This window comes from Phalacrocorax aristotelis, chromosome 5 (genome assembly GCF_949628215.1).
Source record: "Phalacrocorax aristotelis chromosome 5, bGulAri2.1, whole genome shotgun sequence".
Lineage (NCBI taxonomy): Eukaryota > Metazoa > Chordata > Aves > Suliformes > Phalacrocoracidae > Phalacrocorax > Phalacrocorax aristotelis.
Window position 1 is genome coordinate 35069701 of NC_134280.1, and position 23905 is coordinate 35093605.

Here is a 23905-nt window from a genome sequence, read left to right on the forward strand (position 1 = left end):
CTGAAAACAGACAAAATGTTTGGTCTCAGTGTCATACATTCAGAGCATCAAAGGCCGTATTAGATGTGGTATAGTTATGGTTCCATAGGATTATCCCAAATGTTTGCTGGAAGTTGCTTTTTTATTCAAGTTTTATTTCTTTTTAACATTTAACAGAAGACAGTACTGCAAAACCCAGAAGAGAGAAGAGACCCGTCACACTTCCCTCCTCTCCAGGCTGTTCCCGCAGTCAGCAAGGAATTGCTATACTTACCCACGTCCTTGTTTAATGCTTCAGTCATTCTTCATACTCCTTTGCAGGAGACGCCAGGGCTTTGAGACAGGTCTACCAGCAGGTGCACCGGGACTGAAGTGGGCTGTGAAGAAATACAAACACCAGCTAATTAAATCTATTGTTAAAACAATTTGTTTCTTGCTGGGGCCGAGTCATCTGAAAATGTTTAAACAAGGCAGGTTTCATTTCTGAGGGCAGACTGCCATCTTCACTTAGGAGCTCCTCACCCTCCTTGCTTCTGTTATTTTAAAGTACAGATCAGCAACAGAGAAAAGATTCATATTGAAATAATAATAAAGATCCAAGGCCAAAACTCTGAACTGTCCTTTAGAAGGAGCAGTGTTTGGTGGGAAAATCTGTGATTAAGCTAGGCAGCATTAGCTTCTAGAATAAACGACAGTGGTGAGCAGTGAGATCTGCAGCGCACAAATCGTAAAGGTCTATTTCCAAGGAACACCTGCCCCCAAGAGGGCACTGTGATATTGTATATACTTCATGGCTTGCGAGCACCCACTGCCTGAGCAGTGAGGTGCGGGCGTGCCTGTCCTCCTGTCCCAGCCCAGGCTGGCACACCTGCCCTCCGTGCTCTGCAGTGGCTGTCGGTAAATCAAGGGGAATATCCTCTTTCTGCTTTCAATGGATTTGTTTCCCTTTTAGGGAAACATGCAAGCAGGGAAGTGCCAAAATGCTCAATGTTCTGGAAAACAAAGCAACAAATGTAATGCAAGGTCTTCTGCTACTCACGTGAGCAGACCCGTATTCACTGCCTACCCAAACTGCCCATCCTTTTGCCTCTGCATGTGATAAGCCTCAGCCTGCTTTGGCTGTTTTCCTGTCAGGGTCACAACCGGTTTCTTGCTTGGTTTCTCAGGCAGTTTCTTCAAATCCCACAAAACCCTGTCCAGTTAGACGTTGGATGGAGTAGCCTTCAGCAAACAGACCTTCAGGATAGCCCCTGTAGCTGCCTCTAGCCTTGTTCCCAAACTGCCTGCCTCCCTCCCTCTTTGATTCGCACATACCCACACCAACTATCTGGTCCAAGATTACTTCCTTCTGCTACTTAGAGTTTGTCTTTCCTGATCTTCCAGGTGTCAGTCTAAGCTTCCTCATCAGTCTTGACAGCCCTGAAGCTTTTTAGTTTGCATGTCTAGCCTGGTCTTTCTGACTCCAGCCCTGTCAGACTCTCATAGAGGACAGGCTCATCCAGGGCTAACGAAACCTGTGGGAGAAGCCATCTCAGTGGTTATCTGAGCATCTTCAGGAAGCATTTTAGCATATGACTTCAGAGCAACTCCTGAAATAAGCCTCTGACAACTTCCATTTAACGGCATTTAAACATCTTCTCTATAGCCATAACACTGCCAGCTACTTTCCAGCTCTGTGTACCATAGACTGTCGTATCCTAATTACAGACCAAATTCTGCAGTCCTTAATTGGCCACAAATTAATTACAATAGGTGCCAGACAACTAAATCTCTCTCTGAATACATAATGCTCTGCGATGAGGTTCTCCACAGGCAGGTAAGTGAATCAGCATGAGCAAGAAATTTAAGTATCATTCATTTGGGATAGTTAACCACAAAACACTCACCTGCTTTTCTAACTTAATTATCTTTTAATTTAATGGTCGTAACTTGATACAGTAAAAAAAAAAGCTTCTCATTTCCCAACTTTTCTCTTGACCCTTGGCATCAGCCAATTCCCATTCCATTTCCACTAACCAAGAGGCACTTGCTGCGGCTTTTGAAATCTTTGCCTTAAAGCCCACCTGAAGCCCTCTTCCTCCTGTCCAACAGCTAGCCATGACAAGATGCTGGCTAGCCCTGCCTAGGGACAGAGGCAGCAGGCACACAGATACAGTAAGCAAGCCAACAGCTGTGGTAAGCATTTAATCTTTCAGCTACAAAAAGAGATTTGTTGATGCTGAAGCAACAAAGAGAGCAGAGAAACGTTCCCTGGTCTCAGGAGACATGCAGTGCCGAGACCCAATTCCTACCCACACCTTTCTTAATGGCTGCCCAGTGCCGCGGGGTATCTCAGCAGGCATGCTGAGCTCTTTCCCTGGCCTCAAGGAGGGGCAGGAATACCAAGCTTAGGCACTTGTCTCAACCTGGCAGCCTGTCAACGCTACACAGCCCTTCCCTTTGGCTCATGAGGGCATTTGGAGGATCTCCCTGGTAAGTGCACAGGAATCAGTCACTTGAAGGCCAAGCAAAGTGCCTGCAGCACCAGCCAAGGAAGAAAAAGCTTCCCAGCTCTCAGAAGGGAGGTAGTGGGAAGGAGCCATCTGAATGAAGGCATAGGGAGATCAATACCTCTGGCCAAGAAAGGGATGTGGTGAGCTCCCAAGGCTGAGTCCCCTCCCCGCCTCTGCTCCCAGCTCTCCCCCAGCCATGCCTCCCCTCACTCAGCAGGCATTCCAGCACCAAAAAGGAAAAGCTTACCTACCTATACAGCTGGTTTTCCTCAGCTCTGATGAGGCAGGCATGACTTTCCACTTACTAAAAGGATGAGGACATAAGATCTCACTCTTCTTCCTTCCTCTTTCCTAAGGGGTTTTTGGTGCAAAGGCTCTAAATGGCAGAGCTGCCAGGGGAGGCTTCCTAATCAACCAGCCTGCTAAACCCTGCTTAGTCCTTTTTGTCTCCCACTCCACTCTAGCTTATTGCCTTCAGGTTTGAAATTCTTGGCAGGTGCAGCCTGGCAATGCCAGCTGCAAAATCATGTTTGCAGACCAGCCCATTAGCCCTTTCCATCCTTCATCTCCTTTGGCACCTACTGAGGCACTCACAAGCTGCCCAAGAGGTGGTGGTGTGGCTTATTGCCATATATCCATTCCCTCTGATAGATTACAAGCCCACTTTATGTCCCTCACATGGTTTAAATTCTGATTTACATGAAGAGATGCTTCTGGCACACAAGGTGTGCCAGCCTTAGGTTTCTCTTTGGTGTCTGAACAACCCTGGTTAATCAAATGGACATCCACCTGTTTGGTGTTCCTTTCATCCTGCCAAATTTCTAGGATACCTCCTGTTAGTCCCACAACCAGCTTCACTAGTTTATTCTGTTTGAACAAGAAGCTAAGGGCAAGATCTGATGGCAAACAGCTGTGAGGATTACAGCTGCTTCTGAACATCAGGAATGTGACGTCCCAGATCTCCTTACCTACCAAAGGGATAAAAAGCCCAACATAGCCAGAGTATTTGAAACTAACACCAATCCTGGGGAAGGGGGCAACACGTTACCAAGGACTGCTTGCTGACCACCTGCAACTTTGGTTTTCTCCATTGCTGATGCTGCCAGTGAGGATCCATGAGACCATGGCCAAATTCAGGCTGCAGCTGTAGACACACAGCTTTCATAAAGCATTCAGAGACAAGGCTTTGCAGTTCATTTTGTACCTTCAACTTCGCAGGTCCGTTTAATACCAGTGCCTAAAATAACCTCACAGACAGCTGATTTTGCAGAAAAAGATTTAGGGCAACAACAGCAATTCAGGTCCTGAGGAAGCTTGGGTTTGGTATGCTTTTCATGGGATCTGCCTCATTTTTCCAACTGCTCAGACATCACACAGGCCAGCTATCAATTATCTTTAAATAGCTCACTGAATAGTACTTGGCAAGTAAGGGGCAAATAATATCACTAAAAAAATGGACGTACTTGCCAACAGCGTAATTTTCTTTACTGGCTATACCCTGTCTAATGAGTGTCTGTCTGTACCTGTTACAAATTAGCCTCACCTTTGCTTGTTCCCTTTGGTACTAATACCTGGAAAGTGTAGTATACTCCGTGGGACTACAGAGGAATTCTTGCCTGAATTTGCCAAAATTTTCTCTAGCCTTCAGCACCTGCATGAACTCCCTGCAACATCCAGGTGGTTGGAAAACAGTGCCACAAGCAGTGGTTTTCTTTTCAGTCTAATGTTCTCTGTGAAAGTAAAACAGCTATATTACAAAAAAAAATTCAAATACAGGATAAATCAGGGGAAGCTTTTTTTAAAGAGCTCTCTTTACCCATTGCTGGCAAGAGGATGCTGGTAACTTCAGTATCTGCTAGGAGTCACACAAAAATATTAACGTTAGTTATTTTTACTTCTTGTGCAGCTGTTTGCCCATTCCCAAGTTTAGAGAGTGCTAAGCAGTAAGGTCTGGCCATAGACGGGCCACAAAGTGGGGCACCTAGGAATTACTTGACCAGTCTTGAAAGTTACAACCACCAAGCAAAATATCTCTGCTTGAATGGAAATAGAAGCATTTGAAGAAATCTCAAAGGCTCTATGCAAGTACAAAGGTCGTTCTACACATTGTAACTTACAGCCTCATGGTGTAAGGTATAAAACTATGGTTTGTTTTGGCTTCTAGACCATCTGCATTAACAGGAGTTATATTTCAGTACACTTGTTCCGGCAGCTACACTCACACCCACATTATACTCAACAGCTACTGCTCACATGAGAAATCCCTGCCCCAGAGGTGTCAATCTGTCATCAGATCAATGACCGTCACTCTGAACCCGTGTGGTTGCTCTGCCCCTTCTGCTCCCTTGCCAGTGGGACTCCCTGCAGCCCTGCCCTGATGGATCGGGTCACAGGATGGGGGACTTCAGGGACGATGGGATCACGGGGAGACGGAGAAGTTTCCAAAGCATACATGTTCTAATGGCCCTCTTGTTAGCTCAGTTGTTTGCCATACTGCGTGACAGCTGATATCTCAGTCCAGTAATTACACTGATGTAGTACTGCCTCGCTGAGGTTTGGCAAGGAGGCAGCCACCCAAAAAGGCAGAGCACAGGCATGTTTGATTAACCCCGATGTTCAGATAGCAGACCGCTGATTTCCCAGCTATCAGCTCCAACACAGGCAGGATTTTCCTGCAAGAGAAGACCAAATTATTAGTGAAAAAAAATCTATGGGATGACACAGAAAGAAAAATATCCTCCTCTGTTACATCTCATGGCTTGTTTGGTTTTTTTCTGATAGCTGTGTACAGGGCAGAGGGTTGGAGAGCTTCAGCTGCAGTACCATCTCAGCAAGGTGGGTTACCCCTCTGGGGAACACCGTACTATGTAATTGTACTGCACCCAGGACCTGGGCGAGGTTAACTCAGAGCTCCTCCGGGGTTTGCTGTAAAGTGATGCCCAGCACAGCTTGATCTCTGGTGAGTAGTCCAGCCCTGGGTGATGCAGGACTCACCCTGGGTGAACTTACCCAGGGAGGTACATTAGCTTATGCTGAGTTTGAAACGGGCAAGTTGCTTCTGGGGCACCTGGTAGCCCGCCAGCGTCCCTACACTGCACAGTGGTGTGAATGGACCCTCAGGAGTTTATCAGCCCTTTGGCAGAGGAACTGACTGCGTGTCAGGCTGATGCACGACCACACCACCAGAGTCGGAAAACATCCCCATAATGAAAACCCTGACGGTGAGCTCCAATAATTTATACCTCTGCAGACCAGCTCCTCCTGCTCACATACCAGATTGAACAAAGCAGTAATTGCAGCCTGATTTCTAACTGCTCTTGTTTTCAAGAACAATGGAACAAGTCAGTTCTACAAACAGAGCTTTGATGTAAAAAATGTTCCAGAAAGCTCAGAAGCTCAGCATCCTTTTATAGGTTACTACTGAGTACCCTACTAAAGTATATTGGTGTGACCTAAATATTTATACCACAGGTAGCAGTACTTGAGGTGGAGGGTTTGAAAGCAAAAGAGACTTCTGGTGCATTTTTATACCAATAAATGTTGAGCCAGCAGCTAACAAGGCAAAAATCTGTTTCTCTGTGACCTAAGCACAGCACAAAAAGCTGAGCTCGGTTATCTTTCCTCCTCCTCTGCCTGACAGCGTCCTGCCAAAGAGAAGCCTCTCATTCATGCCTCTTGCTGTCTGTCTTTGGAGCTTTTTGCAGCAGTCCCAGGCCGCGGTGCAAGCTGTGTGTCAGGAGCACGGAGATACACGGTAACGATGTCCGCAGCCCTGGCAGCAAACCCGGCTTGCAGGGGTTTAGCCTGGAGTGTACAGGAGGGGGAGCGTTTGCTACGATAGCTGCTCCATCCCCGTTTTCACCAGAGCTTTCTTCCCTGTCTCCTTCAAGGCGCTGCACAAGCCCTTCAGCCCCCAGGATGCTCCTGCAGCATCCAACTGCTCAGTGCATTTTCTGGGTTTAGAGGAAGACTTACTGAATAATTCCTGAGTCTGAAACTGTTCACCTCAGCCAATCTTGCTGAAAACCTCCCAAAAAGCAACAAGCTCCCTCGAGCAGATGTGGAGTTACCAGCAATGTAGGACTCCACAGCATTACTCCTTACCATCTCGGCGTGGTTTGTAGCCGCCACTTCAGTTTTTCCACTGGGGTTTGACAACACCTCTTCTGGTTATGTTACTGCAGGGGGCTTCAGAGAGGTTTCCCATAAATGGGGATTTTACCTGTGGGCTTTGGGAACACATCTATAATGTGAACTCCTGTTCCTGTTTTAAAAGATATACTGAGCATCAGCCAAACCCCTATAGATAGCTACATGCACATCTTTCTATCTGTCACAGCATTTTCCAGAGGCGCTCCAGTAATAAGCGGGGAAGGGATGGCTGGTCTAAGCATTTTTCCTTGTAAATTTGCCCACATTGGTTCAGTTATGTTTAGCCATCCCAAAGTTCCCAGCTCCTATGAAAAGTCCAGCTCAGACCTCTGCTAAGTCCCTGTGGTTATGACTCACGGGCTAAACAGAAGTGCCAGGAAATCATGTGTATCCAGCAAAATGGCTTTCTGCAGCTGGCCTACTGATTGCTAGGTGGGATTTTTTTGTGTTTAAGTAATAGCAGTTTATGAACAGGAACTCCTGGAAATGGCTTCTTTGTGAACCGTTTCAGAAGTAAGAAATCTGGGGGCATTCATCTGATGGCCCAAGCAGAAAGGGAATGTTGGCTGGGTCACATCCAGCAACCCTGCATGCACCCAGGATTCCCTCCGTTTGACCTCCCTACAGGCATCAGCTCCAGGAAAGGTCCTTGCTGTCAAATGGGGCCTCCGCTCACTTCAGAGGAGTTAAGGACGGACCGAGGACATTCCTCAGGGGTCAGCAGGGTACCCCCTGTGCAGGACCAAATTCCATCATGCAGTATACATGGCTTTTTGACAGCACGCCTGGTGATACATGCCTGATACATGCCTGATACATGCCTGATGCATGCCTGATTCATGCCTGGCAACTTGTGCTCAACCACAGCACATTGGATTCCCATACTTCAACTTGCCTGTAGAAATAGCATCTGAAGGGGGAAAGTGGTTTGGTTTTGACCCGCAACTTCCACAGCAGATAAAACTTGACATGATGATCACTTGCCCTTAGGAGTCAGGGCAAAGCTCACCCGTAGCACATATAAACCTATGTTTGCAGTTTTTCATTATTTTAATTTCCTCAAGTGACTTCAGAACACTGACAAGACGGACTCACAAGAAAGATTTTCTTTGTCTTCAGTTAAGTCTTATTCCTTTTCAGAACCTATTTGCAGAATCAAACATATATTCAAAAATTAAAAATAGCATTTGGGTTGGTATTTAGGAAGACGGACGTTTTGTGGTCCTAGGCTCCTTTGTACAGCTGGAAAGGAAATGTGGGCTCCACAGGGAGGACATGATCCTTGAGCAGCTTTAAAAAACAGCACAAACCAGAAACAACTGTTCTTGAGAGCCAAGGATGCAGCACCCGGAGGAAGGAGCTGACACTGGCCTGAGATGCAGTGTGCAGTGGGAGGAGCACTTTGCTCCGGAGTGGATTTTGCAATCCAACCCAGCTGCCCTCTGGTCCTGCCCCATGCTTAATTCAACTGTCACCTTATGGCAACTAAAACTGACTGAAAGCATTTAAAATCTAAACTACAGAAGCTCTCAGAAGGATCTCTGGTCTCACTTCTTCTCTGTAAGTCTCCAAAATATCATTTTGATAAAAATACAGGGAGAGCAATTGCAAGTTCAAGAAACTGAAAAGCTGTTCATTCTGAAAGATGCATTTAAAGTTCCCCGTCCACACCACGCAGTCAGAAAGCCTACCTAGAAAAATAGCTCCCTGCACCATCATAATAAAAGAGCAAATATTTACAGCCAGCCAAGGTGGTTTCCAGTTAGGGACAGTAGAAATCACTTCTTTGTACTACTATGTTCAGTTCTGATTTTAACATAACTAATACCCTGCAGAGAACTGGTGTAGGACCCCAAATGGATTCCTCATCCCAGAAAGCTGACATTTAAACTCTCATAATCTAAAGAGCTTTATTTTGAAAATGTAAGTGAGGAGGTAGAAAAGGTAAAAACTCTAAAATATCCAGCCATAGGAGTTCTCCCCCGGTGTGTGCAGGGACATGCTTGGGACACCTGTGGGCAGAGGGGACCCAACAGACACCCTTGTCATCTCACAAAGGTGCTACCACACAACACCCCACCCCACCACAATACCTGGGTGCGCCCTGGAGCCCACCAAGGCACCCATGGGGGAGAGCAAAGGTCAAGAGCTGCCATGCACCACATACTAAAGTTTTCAAATCCTGGAGCAAAACACCAGCTTTGATTAAGCCCATTGGGATCACACATTGTGCCAGAAAAACGATGCGGGAGAGAATCTGCTTTGTGAGCTGGGCTACAGGCTGGGTCACTCGTTAGGGGAGGGCAGCTTCTCCAAGGTGAAAGCGGCCACCTCCAGCGAATACAAGAGCCCCTTAGCCATCAAGGTGGTGGACCAGCGATGAGCACCCCCAGCCTTCATGTACAAGTTTCTGCCCTGGGAGCTCTTCATCATTTGCATCTTCGATCTCATCGATGTCTGCAACAGAAAGCTCTAAATCATGATGGAGGCAGCAGTCATTAACCTGCTGCAGCTGGTGCAGCAGCTTGGGAAACTGCCCTGTGTCCCCAGGGCCTGAGACATCTCTGCACACGTTGTGGGGCCGTGCACGACCGCCACTTGGTGCGCCGGGATCACAGGTGTGAGATGTGCTGCTGCTCACTGCCGATGGCCGCCAGGCCAAACATAGTGACTTTGCTTTTAGCAAGGAGGCCAACAGCTCCGCAGACCTAAGCACCACATTCTGTAGGTCGGCAGCCTATGCTTCCCCGAAGGTGCTGCTGGGCATCCCCTACATGCTAAGAAGTACAACATGTGGAGCTTGGACGTGATGTTCTACGTGATGGTGACCAGCTACATGCCGTTTGATGATACACACATCCGCAGCGTGCCCCAGCAGCAGAAGAAAGGGGTGCTGTACCCAGAGGGACTGCCCCTGCTGCTGGAGCCCTGCCAAGCCCTATCGCCCAACTGCTCCAGTTTAGCCCAGTCTCTGAGCACGGCATGGGGCAGGTGGCCAAGAACAGATGGCTGAAGAGGGACATCTGAATGAGGAAGCCCTCCCCAGAGATCCCGGGAGAGCAGTATCACTTTAGTGCAATCAATGCTGTAGTGGAAAAGCATTTCTGTGATATATTGATAATTTTGAGCCCTGGAGTGCCTGTATGTGGAGCTGATTGAACTTCAAGCACCAGCAAGACCATGTGCTCTCAGAAAGTGGTCAAATCCCTCCACAAAGGAGACACATGAGCCTGCCATGGTTTGGGTTTCAAGACACAATGACCATGCTAAGCTAGTGGTGGCAGCAAAGCATGGGACTGCTTACACCAGCAGCGGCTGCCTGCCCGCAGTGGGGACCTGCCCCCCTGTCAGGCAAGGCCGGGGCTCTCCTACAGAGCCAGCATGGCCAGGGCAGGGTGGTGAGGTACAACATGCAGCAGCACAGTCCTTTATGTTGCCTGCACCCTAGTACATGTAATGAACACCAAAACTCCTGTGCAGCTCCCCCTCTCTACTGCTCCCCACCCTCTGCCACCATATGCGCTGGGCACTGCCCAGGACTGCACGAGGCTAGCTGTTCTCACATGGGTCTTGGCTTGTCCTCAACCTTGTTCACCATCAAACTGTATTTAAGCTGGTAGGAAGGGGGAAGTAGTGGTCCTGCAAATCACTACTGCAGAGAAAATGTTACATTTTTTGTATACCATCATTTATATCTCACAGTGATATTCACGACCCAAATTCAGAGCAGGATCTTTGCAGGCAACTGAACAGCATTACCAAGCCAAAAGTTTTGGTGTGGGTTTGAGATCCACACCTTGTGTTCAACTACATCTTTCAGATATTGATTCTTAGCAGCATTTGAAATCTCTGCCAAAAGATATTTGATGGCAAAGAAATGCCACTGGCCATGGAGAACCTGAAATGGGAAAGAGATAAAGATATAAAGGAGAGCTGTTTTGCTAACAGCTACTGTCCAGCTTCAGCATAGAAATTTACCGATTATTCTGAATGCAACCCCCATAAATCTTCTACAACCCTACAGGCAAGTCCCATTTTTAAAGGGTTAATTAAAGGTAGGAGCTTGCATCTGAAATGTGCTTTCATGAGACATTTCAAATCCCCTTTAAACAATCTCCAACCTAGCTTCCACCAAAACTGAAGTCAGATTTCCAGTTGGGTGGTCCACCAGTCTTCGTGTTGCTGGTGCCACGTGAGCTAACACAACACAGCCCTGGCAGCAGCTCCCACAGCCAGGCTACGTTTTACAGGAACAAACCAGTACACGTGGTTCTGCTGGAAAAGAAGGAAACGTCTTTGGTAAAGCAAACATTTTGGGTCTATTAAAAGCAGCAGTTTAAGTAGAACAAGATGTGGCAGCAGAGCCAGCCCAAGGCTTTTCAGTATGCGGGCTACAGTGAATTTTGCCACCCCCAGAATGATTTATTTTGTTCTCCTCCTTGTAGCTGCAAAATAAAACTTCATAGCAGCAGCAAAGACCAAAGCAGACATAGTAAGGGATAGAAAGGGTGTCTTGGGGCCATCCATGGCTGGGGAAAAAGCCTTGGGAAGGATTAGGAGGATACTGGGGATGGAAAAGAAGGAGACAAGTCATAAGGAGGTGGGAAGCAAGGAAGCAGATTTCAGGGTAGTGAGATTTTCAGCAAGGCTCAACTCTCCTTTTCCTGCTGGCCTTCCAACCACCCTGTCAGCCTCATCCCTCTCCAAAGGCACCACCTTCCTTTGGGAGAGCTCCCCAGTCCATACCCCAGGATATCCAGGTACCTTCTCAACTCCATCCCCTTCCTCACTGCAGCCCTTGCTTACCTCCAAATATGTCCCAACAACCTGGGAAGCAGAAACCTGGTGCCAGACTTGGTGCTACTGTATTGCCTCTCCTTTTGCTTTAATTTTCTTTCATTAAAGACAAAACTAATATAAAATGGGTTGTTCTAAAACCCAGACCCTATTAATCTCTCCTCAGCACCACATTCTCCTAAACAGTTGCATCTGTTGAGGATATGAGTTGGGACAGATGACACGTTTTGCAAGGATGAACCCCCCTGAGTGGCTTGGGAAAGCAGCTGGGGTTCAAGTGGCAAGTGATTTGAATGAGCCACAGGAGGCTCGTAAGGCTGCCCCGCAGCCCTCGCCTTCTCCATGCAGATGGTAATCTCACAGGGCCCAGCTCTAACGATCTTAGAGCAGTCCCAAAACTGTGAAAATGGTCCAGTACAAATCTAATTACGCAGATTAAAAATAAAAATCACAATTAAACACTATGAACCAATTATTTTCTAATTTACACCAATGGAAAACCAGTTTTGAAGGAGAGCAGAACCAGGGGTGTTGAGCAGGCTGGGGAGGAGGCTCCTCTGTTCCTCTGTGAGCATCCCTCCCCTCCTTACTCTGTGCGGAGGGCCTCCTGTGGTCTCTGTGTGTGTGTGCTAAGCATGCCGCTTCCCCAGGCTTATTTCCTTCTCAGGAGGGTAAAAATGCTTTTTCGCCTTCCTGGGAGATGCACAGTTGATGGAAGTGCCCCTTCCCTGACTTCTGGCAGATGAGCCCCACTATCCTGGCCATGAATCACAGCACCCTGCATTTATGGGAGAGCCCTTGAACTTTGAATGAGCACCTGTGGGAGGCATAAACAACTACGCTGCATTATCAGTATCCCAATCAGTCCCACCAGAGTCATTCTGCAATGTGACTCTGTCCTCCTCAGGCTGTTTGTAAGGCACTGGTGCAGTACGATCTGGAAATGGTCTCGTCTAATATCAGCACCGAATAAATAACTTTCTATGGGGGAGCTGATCACCATGCAAGATACACAATAAATATACTTTATTTAATCCTTCTTCAAGGGCAAGAAGGGAAACATTCAGAGACTGAATAAGGCAGCTCTGCGGCATGCCACCACCTAGCTCCTGTTGGCTTACTACATGGTCCTATCTACAGTAGTATAAAGCTGTACTACGTTACCCCATCCACAGCCCTTGTCGTTGGTTGTTGTCGTGCCCTATGTCACCCAATGGCCTTACTCTGTCTTCCAGATTTTTAAACCCATACCTTGAAATCAGTTAGAGGGACTCTCAAAAGGATGCTCAGTGGAATAAATTGTTTAGTATTTTCTCAATATATTTTCTAAGCATCTTGAAGCAATTTTACCCCATTTAATCTGAGAAGAGCATTAATAATTTCAAAGATGTCTTCCAGACTTTTAGTATAGCTTTCCTCCCACTGCTCCTTTGTCCAAATTCAGCATCACCTTGCCTGACATACACTCTATTTAGGGCAAATGAAAGGAAGGGAGATAATTCACTGCATGTTGACATTAAAGCTCCCTTTTCAGCTAAGCAAAATTTACGTTCAAGATTTTAGGTCATAGCTGATGCGTGTGATAAGCTTTAGGACTCAGCTATTTAAAAGTCTACATGCTACAAAACTCTGGAGATAAGTATATTCATGAATTGTGGGAAAACACTGCTGGGTAATCAAACACCTCATGTATTCCTGCATTAACTCTCGAGTTGCCTCTCTCAGGGCTGTGCATTTCTGCCTACAGCGAAGCTGGGCTGCCCAGCCTGCAGCTAATGACCTGTTTCAATTACCCTTGGCTCAGCCAGCACAGGCAGGTTGGGTGAGAGACGCACCTGAGTGACCCTGCCTCTTTCGGAAGGCAAAGCTTTCAACGGGCAATTTAGCAAATAAATACACCTCACTCTGCTTGAATACATTAACCTTTCCATAATTGCAGTCTTTAGTGCTAGCAGCCTTTTATCAAGCTACCCAGTGTCCGCCTCTCTCTTTTCAAACCCCACACTGTACCAAGTTATGGGTCTCCCATGCTCTTGTGTGCATCTTAACCCTTCTTCAGTTTAAGATCTCTTCTTTTTTCATAGTCCATAGCTCTCCAGGTCTCTAAACTTACTTGTTGGTTGGAAGAGATAGGGAGGGAGAAAGGGGACATTCTCCTCTCTTGAGCCATTTGATTATATTAAGTATAATTTTAAAAAAGCTAACGAGGTTCTCGCCAAAGGACAGGATCCAAAGGCTCTTTGTGTGCATAATTTTCTTTGCAGACAAGAAGCTTTCTGTGAAAAATATTTTCATTTTCACAGCACCAGGGAAACGTTAATCCTCACACTAGTACCAAGTGGTAAATATTATTGTCCCCATGTTATAGTGAGCAGGCTGAGTGGCTTACTTTAAGCCAAGAAGATTTCATTTTACATTACAGTTTAAAACTACCCTGGCCTCCAGTCTTCTGGTCAGATCGTGATTCTGTCTTGAAACAATAATAAATTCAACAATATTTGATGGCCTGCAAAGACACTTGAATTCCCTTTCCCAAAACTGCTTCCAAATCAATCTCCTTTTATCTCATAAATGAATGAAAGGGAGTGTACTACAAAAGCAGATGGCTGGAGCTTCTTTTCCATGCTCTGGATAAGGGACCTGCATTTCTTAACTGCATGTAACTCCCTTTTTCAACAGTTGAGAATGCACCCACACCACAGGATGTAACACGAGCCCAGGTTGCCCAGAGAGGTTGTGCCATCTCCATCCTTGGAGGTTTCCAAGGGCTGACCAGACAAAGTCCTGAGCAGCCTGGTCTGATCTCAGAGCTGACCCTGCATGGCACAGGATGTTGGACTGGAGACCTTGTCCTGGTTTCAGCTGGGATAGAGTTAAATTTCTTCGTAGTACCTAGTAAGGGGCTGTGTTTTGGAGTTTTGCTGGAAACAGTGGTGATAATGTGGAGATGTTTTAGCTGTTGCTTAGTAGTGCTTACACTGGTCAAGGACTTTTTCAGCTCCCCGTGCTCTGCCAGGGGCACAAGGAGCTGGGAGGGGGCACAGCCAGGACAGCTGACCCCAACTGACCAAAGGGATGTTCCATATCATATGACATCATGCTCAGTATATAAAGCTGGGGGAAGAAGAAGGAAGGGGGGGGGGGGGGGGCGGACACATTGGGAGTGATGGTGGTTGTCTTCCCAAGTCACCGTTATGTGTGATGGAGCCCTGCTTTCCTGGGGATGGCTGAACACCTGCCTGCCCATGGGAAGTGGTGAATGAATTCCTTGTTTTGCTTTGCTTCCGCACGCAGCTTTTGCTTTACCTGTTAAACTGTCTTTATCTCAGACCATGAGTTACCTCACTTTTACTCTTCTGATTCTCTCCCCCGTCCCACCAAGGGGGAGTGAGCGAGCAGCTGCGTGGTGCTTGGTTGCTGACTGGGGCTAAACCACGACAGACCTCCAAGGTTCTCTCCCACCTGGAGTAACCCTATGATCTATGAACCTAGAATTCTGCTATGAGGTGACAGCTATTCATTCTCTCACAGATGCAGAGACTTCTCAATGATTTTGACTGCAAAGGTAATAAATTACTATTTTCTAGACCCATGAAAGTGTGGGACAGCAAGCGATGCCTTCATCTGCCAATTACGTTTTGGCTACTGTTGACTTCTTTTACAGGTGGCAACACAACATAAGCACCTAAAAAGACAAAGCACAGGGGTGAGCATGGTTGTCAGGTGTTTCTCTTTGAAGTTAAAGAGCTACACAAGGGTGGTAGGGAGTCTGTTCTTCCTTCCTTTCTTCTCACATTATTATCAGCCACAGCAGCAACCAACAGATTCCTTGAAAGACACGTGTGGTGTTGTTTCTTTCTCTCAGCTGACAGATGTTCATTATATTCAGGTAGCACCTAAATGTCACAGGAGCCCTATTGGGAGAGGTCCTGTGTACAGCTGTTCTTATTGATCATCCCTGCCTCAGATGATCTCACCTCTTAAATGAGAGGCGCACCTTGGCCAGAGAGAGGAACTTCTCCTGCACCATGCAATCTGTAGGTGGCCTCACAAAGAACAGATGGTAGGACACCATAGTGATCTTTTTGCCTAGTGTATTATGTAGCATCAGAGAAGCATTTCTGGGCAGCATGGCTCACTGTGTGCTTTACAATATGAGTGATTCATGCTAACAAATAGGAAACTAATTAAATGCCTTTTAGCAAACCAATTATAACACCAATAATGAGACAAGGTCTGCAGCAACAGCAGCATCAGAGTCAGCATGGTAGCTGACAGGTTCACAGGTCACCTTGCACCCTCTTAGGAACATATTTACAAAGGGGCTCCATCCCACCAGATGCTGAGAGCTTTCAGGTCTGACTAAGTGGTTTTAAGATAAATAGTAGCTGAGGGAACTGAGCACCACCAGACAAGCCCTTAAGAAATAACAGACCCTTCCTTCTCCATATGGTGACTTTGCTTATTCTCCATGTACCATATTGACCCACTGGAAGTGTAACTGGCAACATCATTGTTTTCATGATACTCTGCACAGCACTGTCGTATCAGTATGTTCTCCAGAGGGAGACAAATGAGCCATTTCCATTACAACCTTAATTAAAAATGCAGCTCGGGCATTTACTGCAACTGACTTGGCTTTAGCTTTAACACAGATGTTGGCTTACCCAGCCTGAAGGCTGGTAAATTGTTGGAGTTCCACCACAAGTACAAGGTAGGGCTCGGCAGGCAGAGGCAAAAGGGCATTTGCAAAAAGGAGAGGCAAGCTTTGCACAGCACGCTGGCTGCTGCATCCTCTTAACAGAGCACAGCTAACAACAAACCTCACCCAGGGGACACCAAGAGACAGACAACATTCCATTAATTACAAGCAAAAAACCAAAATACACATTATAGTCTCAAATATAATGATAATCCTTGGCTCCTCATTTGCATGTTCTTTAGCTTGTTAATGGGATACGTATTATGGAACACCTAAAACAGAGTCATGCACATATGAACCCTATCATTTATTATAACAATAGCTTCTTCTCTTTCTGTTTGACATATTTCTCTCCCCGGCCCAGAAAATGGTTCAAACTGCACCATCCAGGGCAAACCATAATTGATTAATAAATCTTGGGGAAAGCAGTTTTGCTTTCGGTGCGTTACACAGCCAAATATCTTTTCTGATACTGATAGCTGTGTTTATTTACTAGTGATGGATCCAGGGAACTGCTGGAGGAAGGACCCATGGGAGGCTTAGACCTACTAGCAGCCTTCAAATAAATATACATATTCTTGTAAGTAGGGGAAGAAATATCAAAAGCAAGTCCTTATGAACAACAGGTCTTCAAACCACTGTGTCAGAGCAGAAGGGAACTACTACTGGTGAAGTAAGCACCTGCTGTGTGCAGAGGGGTGGCCCGGGGAGGTACAGGAGGACAGACCTCCCATGTCCAAGAAGGGAGGATGAGGAATGATGCGGCCAGGGAAGCAGCACGGCAGCGGGCAGGAGAGCGGTGGTGGTGCTGGTGACGTGCTGGGGGCAGGGAGGCAGGGTGCAGCCAGCCTGGGTAAGTAGGACAGTCGCTCGTGCACATCATCATGTATTTTATTTCATCTTCACAGCACAAAAAAGCAACTTCAGCTTTCTATCTTTTGTTAGACTCTATTTCAGGCAGTGCCTGGCAGGAAGACATTCGTGGAGACAACTGTGCTCGTGGTTTTGGGACAGAGCATGTGTCTTGTCAGCAGATTAAATCTATTACAAATGTTATTCTCAAGACATCATGCAGGATCTAAACTTCAGACCAACAGCTCAGCACAAACTTCATTTCATTATGAAACTGGAGCCTTTTCATATTTCATCTACAACACTTCTAAAGCATTTGTGCTCTTCATTGCACCCTGCTCTGTTTCTTTGGTTTTACTCTATGCCTAAATTTGCTGCGTGCCTCAGGTTTCTACATGGGCAAGGAACAGCTGCATCTCAGATGCTCCACTAGCAAAACTCCACAGCCCCACAGGAGTCAGGAAGGAGGACACAAAAATAGGCATCAGCTGGTGACCTGCCTGACGGCAGGGGAGCGACAGAGGTTTTGGTAACTGGGTTGGTGGGCGTGTGGAATTTCCCATTGAACAAAAAGTGTCAAAAGCGACTTCGGCATGTAAGACCAGGACTTTACCTAAGTGCATACTTTAAAATGCTGACTACTTCAGTCTGCTGAAAGTTTAAATATCACTAGCCTCCAGAATGAATGGTCAGATAAAACAAATCACTATACTGAGTTACGGTTGAAACCGCCACCCACAGTTCATTGCTTAAGTTGAGCTTAAGTTTCCAAGATCTTCCCCTAGGTTTATCAGCAAGAAAATTTTAAATAAGTATGCATGGTGGCAGAGCTGCAATTCATGCCAGAATAAGACAGAATCTATAGCTAATTCCAGTATCAGAGAGATCAAAAAAACAGCACACAGAAGGGTAGTTTTTGTAACAGGGACATTTTTTCCCAGTAGTTGACAGGCTTGAGTCACTTGTACGTATTTAATGTCTGTCAAACGATAAGGGCTGTTGCTCGCTGGCAAAGCACACGCGATCTCACTCCGGGCATGCTAAACGTTTCCATAGCTTGTCTCATTACCCAAAGCTTTTATCATCTCCGCCACCAGATTTGCAATTGGTTACTGCAGCATAAGCAGCCCATAGCAAACCTTCCCCTCTCACCACCAAAAAACCCACTTCCACTCATTAAACTATGAAGTTCCCAGGTGGGACCTGACCTCACCGAGCACTGTGGTGGAGGAGAGTCCTGGCACTCTCGCTGGCCTCAACCCTTCTGCCAAGGGGACACACACAGTACCAAACCCTTGCATGGTGGTTAACACCCGGTTGCCCATGCAGTAAGGAAGGAAGGAAGGGCAGCACTGGGCCTTGCAGAGGTGCAAGCAGACAGTGTTGGAAAGAAATCAGCAGTGGGGTAGGTTAGGCATGGGCAGTAGGGGACCGCTGCTATCAGGGATCTTGTGGTAAAGATCTCTTGGTGTTATCACTACACGTCTTGTGAGCTAGCGCTCCCTGGTTTAAAAAAAAATGTTTCAACAAGCAGCGACACCGGGGAACAAACTATGAGGTTCAAGAAGAGCAGGAGACTGTTTTTCACATCGATGGCTAAAGGCCAGTTCAGCTGCTACTGGGGTTGGGAAGGCTGGAAACATAGTTGAGTGGAGCTGGTAGAAGGAGGAAGCGTCATAAGAAAAAAGCCCAGAGACCCGTGGAAGGTTGAACACCACACACACACAAACACACACACAAAAAAAGAGCATGTTGTGTCCAAAGAAAGTTCAACAATTTTCCCAGCTCATTGGATTGTGGGAACTTTGCTTTTCTAGGGAATAACTCTGCTATTTTTAGCTTTTTTATTATACAATTCGTCACGAGCCGTCTCAGGAGACTATCAACAATTGGTTTCAAGCACTATCTGACCACAAACACTTCTCCACATGTGATTTAGAACATCTGGAGCAAAGGAGTTGGCTTTCAAAGCATGCCAGCACTGTGCTGCCTCCCCACATTGTTTCTTCTTCCTTCCATCTTCACATCCATTGTCAGACTGTGCGTAGAAAGCGGGCTCGAGAAGCCAACCTCAGAGGCCCTGACAATACACTCATGCTCTGTATTTGCTGTAAGCACACGAGGAGAGCAGACACCGCCTGCTTTGAAGAGGAGTGTGGCCAGGAATTGCTGGTGGCACATTCCCCGCATTGCCGAGCCGCAGTGATTTATACATCGTATCCCCTAAGGATGGGAGATACGATTCTTGGCCAGGAGGCAGGCCAGCGTGGGGATTCATGCCAAAGTGTGCACGCTGTATATCACATCCACAGACCCGAAAAGGAGGTGCATTGTTTGCTCCTTTCCTGCTGTAGGCACTCGCTCCGTATTTGGTGGACGGATTTCTCTGGCAGCCCAGGGAAACCTTTTCACCAGAGAGCTGTGGTAACTAAATTGTAAAATCACAAAGCACACCTTCAGCGAGGCTGAGGACGGAATGGGAAGATATGAAAAAGGAATCCGAGCAAATAGCAGAGGAAATGACATTATGATCCCAGCTGGAAGCTCTGTAATGATCTGCTTGGTGTCTGCACAGAAGCCTGCATGAGAATGGGGAGAGGTTCAAGGCCCTGTGGAGCTGATGAGAATTTTATCATCAGCTAGAGGGGGTGAAGGTTTCACACAGCCTTTAATTTTGTGTTCATCTTTAAATTTCTCCTACTAATCCACACAGATGTGGTGCAATCATAGGGTAGCCTGCATTCACACCACCTTGCATGTCTGGCTTCCCCACGCAGCTTCCAAAAGCTGTGCTCATGAGGATGTATCCTGTGGTGCTCCCAGCGCTCCCCAACCAAATCCAGTACAAATCCTGGTTTGTAACAATAAAGTCAGCCCAGGGGGAGAGAGAGATCTTGAACTGCACTTTGTAAAGAGCTGGTGACGTGGCAGCAGGATCTGTATCTACTCCTTGTCCTCCTTTATATGTTTTCAGAGAATAGCCAGTAAAATTTGGGGATGCTTGTCTCTCGTAAAGGTAGAAAGCCTGGTATTTTGGCACACAGTGTCCTTTAAGAGAGTTCATGAAGTCCTTGAAACATGTTGTGTCTGCAGAGAGCACAACCACTATCCTAGTGCATGGTTTCGCATCACGTCTGAGCTGAATTCCCAGCTCCCCATCTCCTCTCCCCCCATCCAGCCCCATGGGGCCACGCACCGATCTGCACCCCCCCAGGGAGTCACGAGGCGACTTCTCTGCCCTCCTAGCACAGGGCCACAGCTTGCTGCAGGGTCAGGGTGGCATGGCCAGAGCCATGGGCAGGGGACAGGGGCAGGAAGGACCAGACCACGCTGCTGTGGTGGCAGAAAATGCACTGGTTTGGCTCATGCTGACACACGAAACCACAGCCTCAGTTTTACTTTTCCAGCCATTTTTAGGAAAGATATAGCTATAAATACAGGTCTCATTTGTAGTTGCTAGGATCCATTTTGTTTCCTTTTTTTTTTTTTTTTTTTCAAAAAAACTGTTTTCAAATCCATTAGTAGTCAGTTCACTCTCAAAAAAATGAAAATTAGGAGATTTACCCCTCTGTGTTAAATTACATTTTTTTATGAGGAAAAAACTGTATCCTTAAGGCCACCGTGACCTTTGTGTCACATTGCAAGTACGACAATCCAAAAGAAGAAACAACAACCAACCAAACAGCAACAAAACCTCCCAAATCCCCTAAACTAAAGCCTCCACAAGAGACTAGGCACTATCTCCATAGAACAAAGTGGCCAAATGCCTTAGATAATGAAGAATTGCAGCCAGCGGGTGTGCCAGGCCAAAGCTGTTCTCGCACCACACACATTTTTAATTTCCTTGAAGTATGTACGTTCACACACCCTGGTGGAGGAAACCAAAGGCAACTTTCCAAGCGCCACGGTGAGAATGGTTCCTCAGTGCCACCCTGCCACCTCCTAGCAAATGCATTTCCCACCTGTTAAAGTTGTCATCAGTATTGAACAGAGCAACTACAAGCTCCAAAAGCCACACGCTGAACCTCACAAGCTACCTACAAAGCGCAAGTAAGATATCTGCTTTTTTGACCAATATTTCTAGTTTTGGAGCCCAGGTCTTCAAGACTGAAGAGGCAAAGCAGCTAAGCCCTGGGGTAGGTGGCTGTGGTTGAGCAGTCACTAACAAACCCCTGACGCCTTGCAGCTCAAGCGCCTTTTCCAGATGCCCCTTACCCATACCATGCTTTTGATTTGGTCTCCCTTCAGAAAAGATTTCCTGCTGCCCCTTACATCCCACCAGTTTCTAGAAATTCCCCTGCTAGCATGACTGAGCCCTAGGAGAGATGGGCAGAGAGGTTTCGGGCAAAGAGGGCTGTAGGACACGCTGAGGTAATGTGAGAGAAGGGAACATCTGGCAGTGCAAAACGAGCCCATAGAGGAAGCCACACCAAGGGAAGCCTCTAAATAACACCACTGACCAGGATTAGCACAGTAATGCAAAAATAGATCAAATCCACACCATGCTTTGCTCCACCCTGGCTGGAGGAAGATGCAGGCTTCGACCCATGGCATCCTGGGGCCTGGCAGCTGGAGATGATGCTCTCCTCTCTTTGGAAAGGGTTTCCTCACCCCCTTTGTACAGAAGAGCCTGAAGATGTGACTGAAACTTGAAGAATGGATCTGGCTCACACTCCCTCTTCCATTCTGTTCTTTTGTTTGGTTGAGTTTTTTACCCTGAGAAATCCTATCTCCACCTCATCAGAAGGCAGAGCACCAGCCAGGTAGGATTGAAACCCACATCCCAGGACGACACGGTGCTTGGGAGCCAAGCGCCTGCAGGGCCTCACGTGATGTCAACACAGCAAGAGTTTCTAAATAATAGTGTTCAAATAAAGGATGGTCAGGACAAACATCTCTGTGCCAGTAATGAGCTGACTGTGAGCTGGAGACAATCATACATTTATGTTGCAGTAAGTTTGCTGTTGGTTTAAAACCTTTTGAAGCCTTTTTCCTATATCAGAAATAGCTGAAATTTTTTGTTCTTTATTTTTTGCATTATTCCCTGAACAGCTCAGGAAAACTCAGGAACCTGCCATCACAAGGCCACAATCCCCACATAACATTAAGAAGTTTGGGATGCAATTAACCTTTAGGATCTTCCGCTGCAAGCTCACCCACAACTACTGGACATTATTATTAAAAAGTAAATGTTAATCAAGAGCTTATAGTAATTTTGATCAGACAGCTTTGCTTTGAACACCTACAGTTGGACTATTCATGGTTAAACTTATGCCAAGGTCCCTTTCCGTAGCTGTAGCAGCATACAGGCAAGTAAAAGCACACATACGTGCATTCACGGCTATTTAACGCTCCTCTGCATCCAAATATAAATGAGTTCCTTCCTTTTGGCACCCCAGTTTGAACTCACCTATTTCATATTCTGATGGATTCCTTTTTTCAGGCTACAAGAAGCATATACAGCAACCTTGAAGGCTACGTGCAGTGAATCAAGCCAGCAGGGACTTCATGACAACATCACTTCAAGTGGATTTCTCTTCTAACAGGAAGAGACAGAGAACATAGCAACAGCAGCTTTTCATGTTTCATGCGTACAGTTTTGTGTTTTGTCAGAGTTTTGGGAAACACTTGTGACACTGATAGAGCTAGCAAGTTAACTCAAAAGGGAACAAACCGTCTTTCATTAAAAAGGAGCTCTTGGTGATGAGGGAAATAAAACATTTCCTGTATGTTCAGCTGAAACTAAGGTGCCAAGATGCAGCGGTAGATAACGGGAGAAAATAACCTAAAAGAATACATTGCTGCTTTACCCCGGAGACATAGGCTTCCCTTTGTCGCTGAAGAGAACATCAGAAGCAGAAGGGAATGGGGGCAGAAGGAAATCAGAACACGATGAGAGCCACGGTGGGAAACAGCACCCAGCATCTGTAAGACCACACAGCATCGAGATACTGGTGGGGAAAGCATTTGTAACATTCATGAGGGACGTTGCCAGGCCAGTAAAAATCACCATTCATTGTTACAAAAAGCATTGTCTCCCACTTTCACAGAACAGCCTAAAAGGCATTCGATGTGTGAAGGTGAGACTGGGCAGCAAAGTCCTGGGGGCCTGGCAAGGCCTCCTACAGGAGGACTCCCTGCAGATCTCCAGTGCTTTGCCACGTTTCCAGGGAAGAAGACTCCCTGGCCAGAGGAATATTTGGTTTTTCATCTTTTCTCTAATAGTTAAAGACCATAAACAGTGGAATGCTATACAGCAAAGAGATCCTTTCCTTGGGTTAAGTGCAGGGTGCAGCCTTGGAAATCAGTTGAATCATTAAGAGGAGATACTCAGGTTCTTCAAGTTTTCTTTTCATTCATGAAAAAGGCTTTTGTGCCTTCAAAATTTCACATCAATGTCTTAAAAATTTAGAATGAAGGAGGGAGGGAATGTGTTTCTAAAAATCTTTTAGGACACATTTTCATCCATTGATTATAATCAAGGTGAACTGCAATGCCCTCCAACTTTCCTAACTTTCATTTTAAGTTAAAGCTTGAATACCCAGCTCATTCATGTGTGCAACAAAACAGGAACAGAACTGGTTCTAGCTGACAACCTGTTGCGACCAAGTTTGATATTCCCCTCGCAGCCCCAGTCCTTTAAACAGCCCTAGCTTACTGTAGGCAAATACAGCCAGACATGAATTTGTGATGTGCTTCCTTAAAAACAACAAATTCGTAGGAGCACCTTTTTCCTCTTTGCATTCCAGTTAATTTTTTGAGACTGGCCAAACCAAATCTGCCCGAATTTATATGAACACATTTTTACAAGAATTAACAGCTACTGTAAATTTACCATAATCCTCAATCCTCTATATACTCCACATCAAAAGTGCAGACGAAGGGAGAGATTCAGTGAATGAGCAAGTACTGCTGTCAGTGCCATCCTGCA

General features: G+C 46.3%; 1 protein-coding gene across 1 annotated transcript; it reads left to right on the forward strand.

Moving 5' to 3' along the window:
• The first annotated feature begins 1765 nt into the window (after positions 1 to 1765).
• TSSK6 (testis specific serine kinase 6) lies at positions 1766 to 9650 on the forward strand. Its single transcript, XM_075092506.1, is given in 6 exon segments — positions 1766 to 1795; positions 8860 to 9202; positions 9205 to 9251; positions 9254 to 9395; positions 9398 to 9559; positions 9562 to 9650. Coding segments are annotated over 6 exon segments (813 nt in total).
• The last annotated feature ends 14255 nt before the right edge of the window (positions 9651 to 23905 follow it).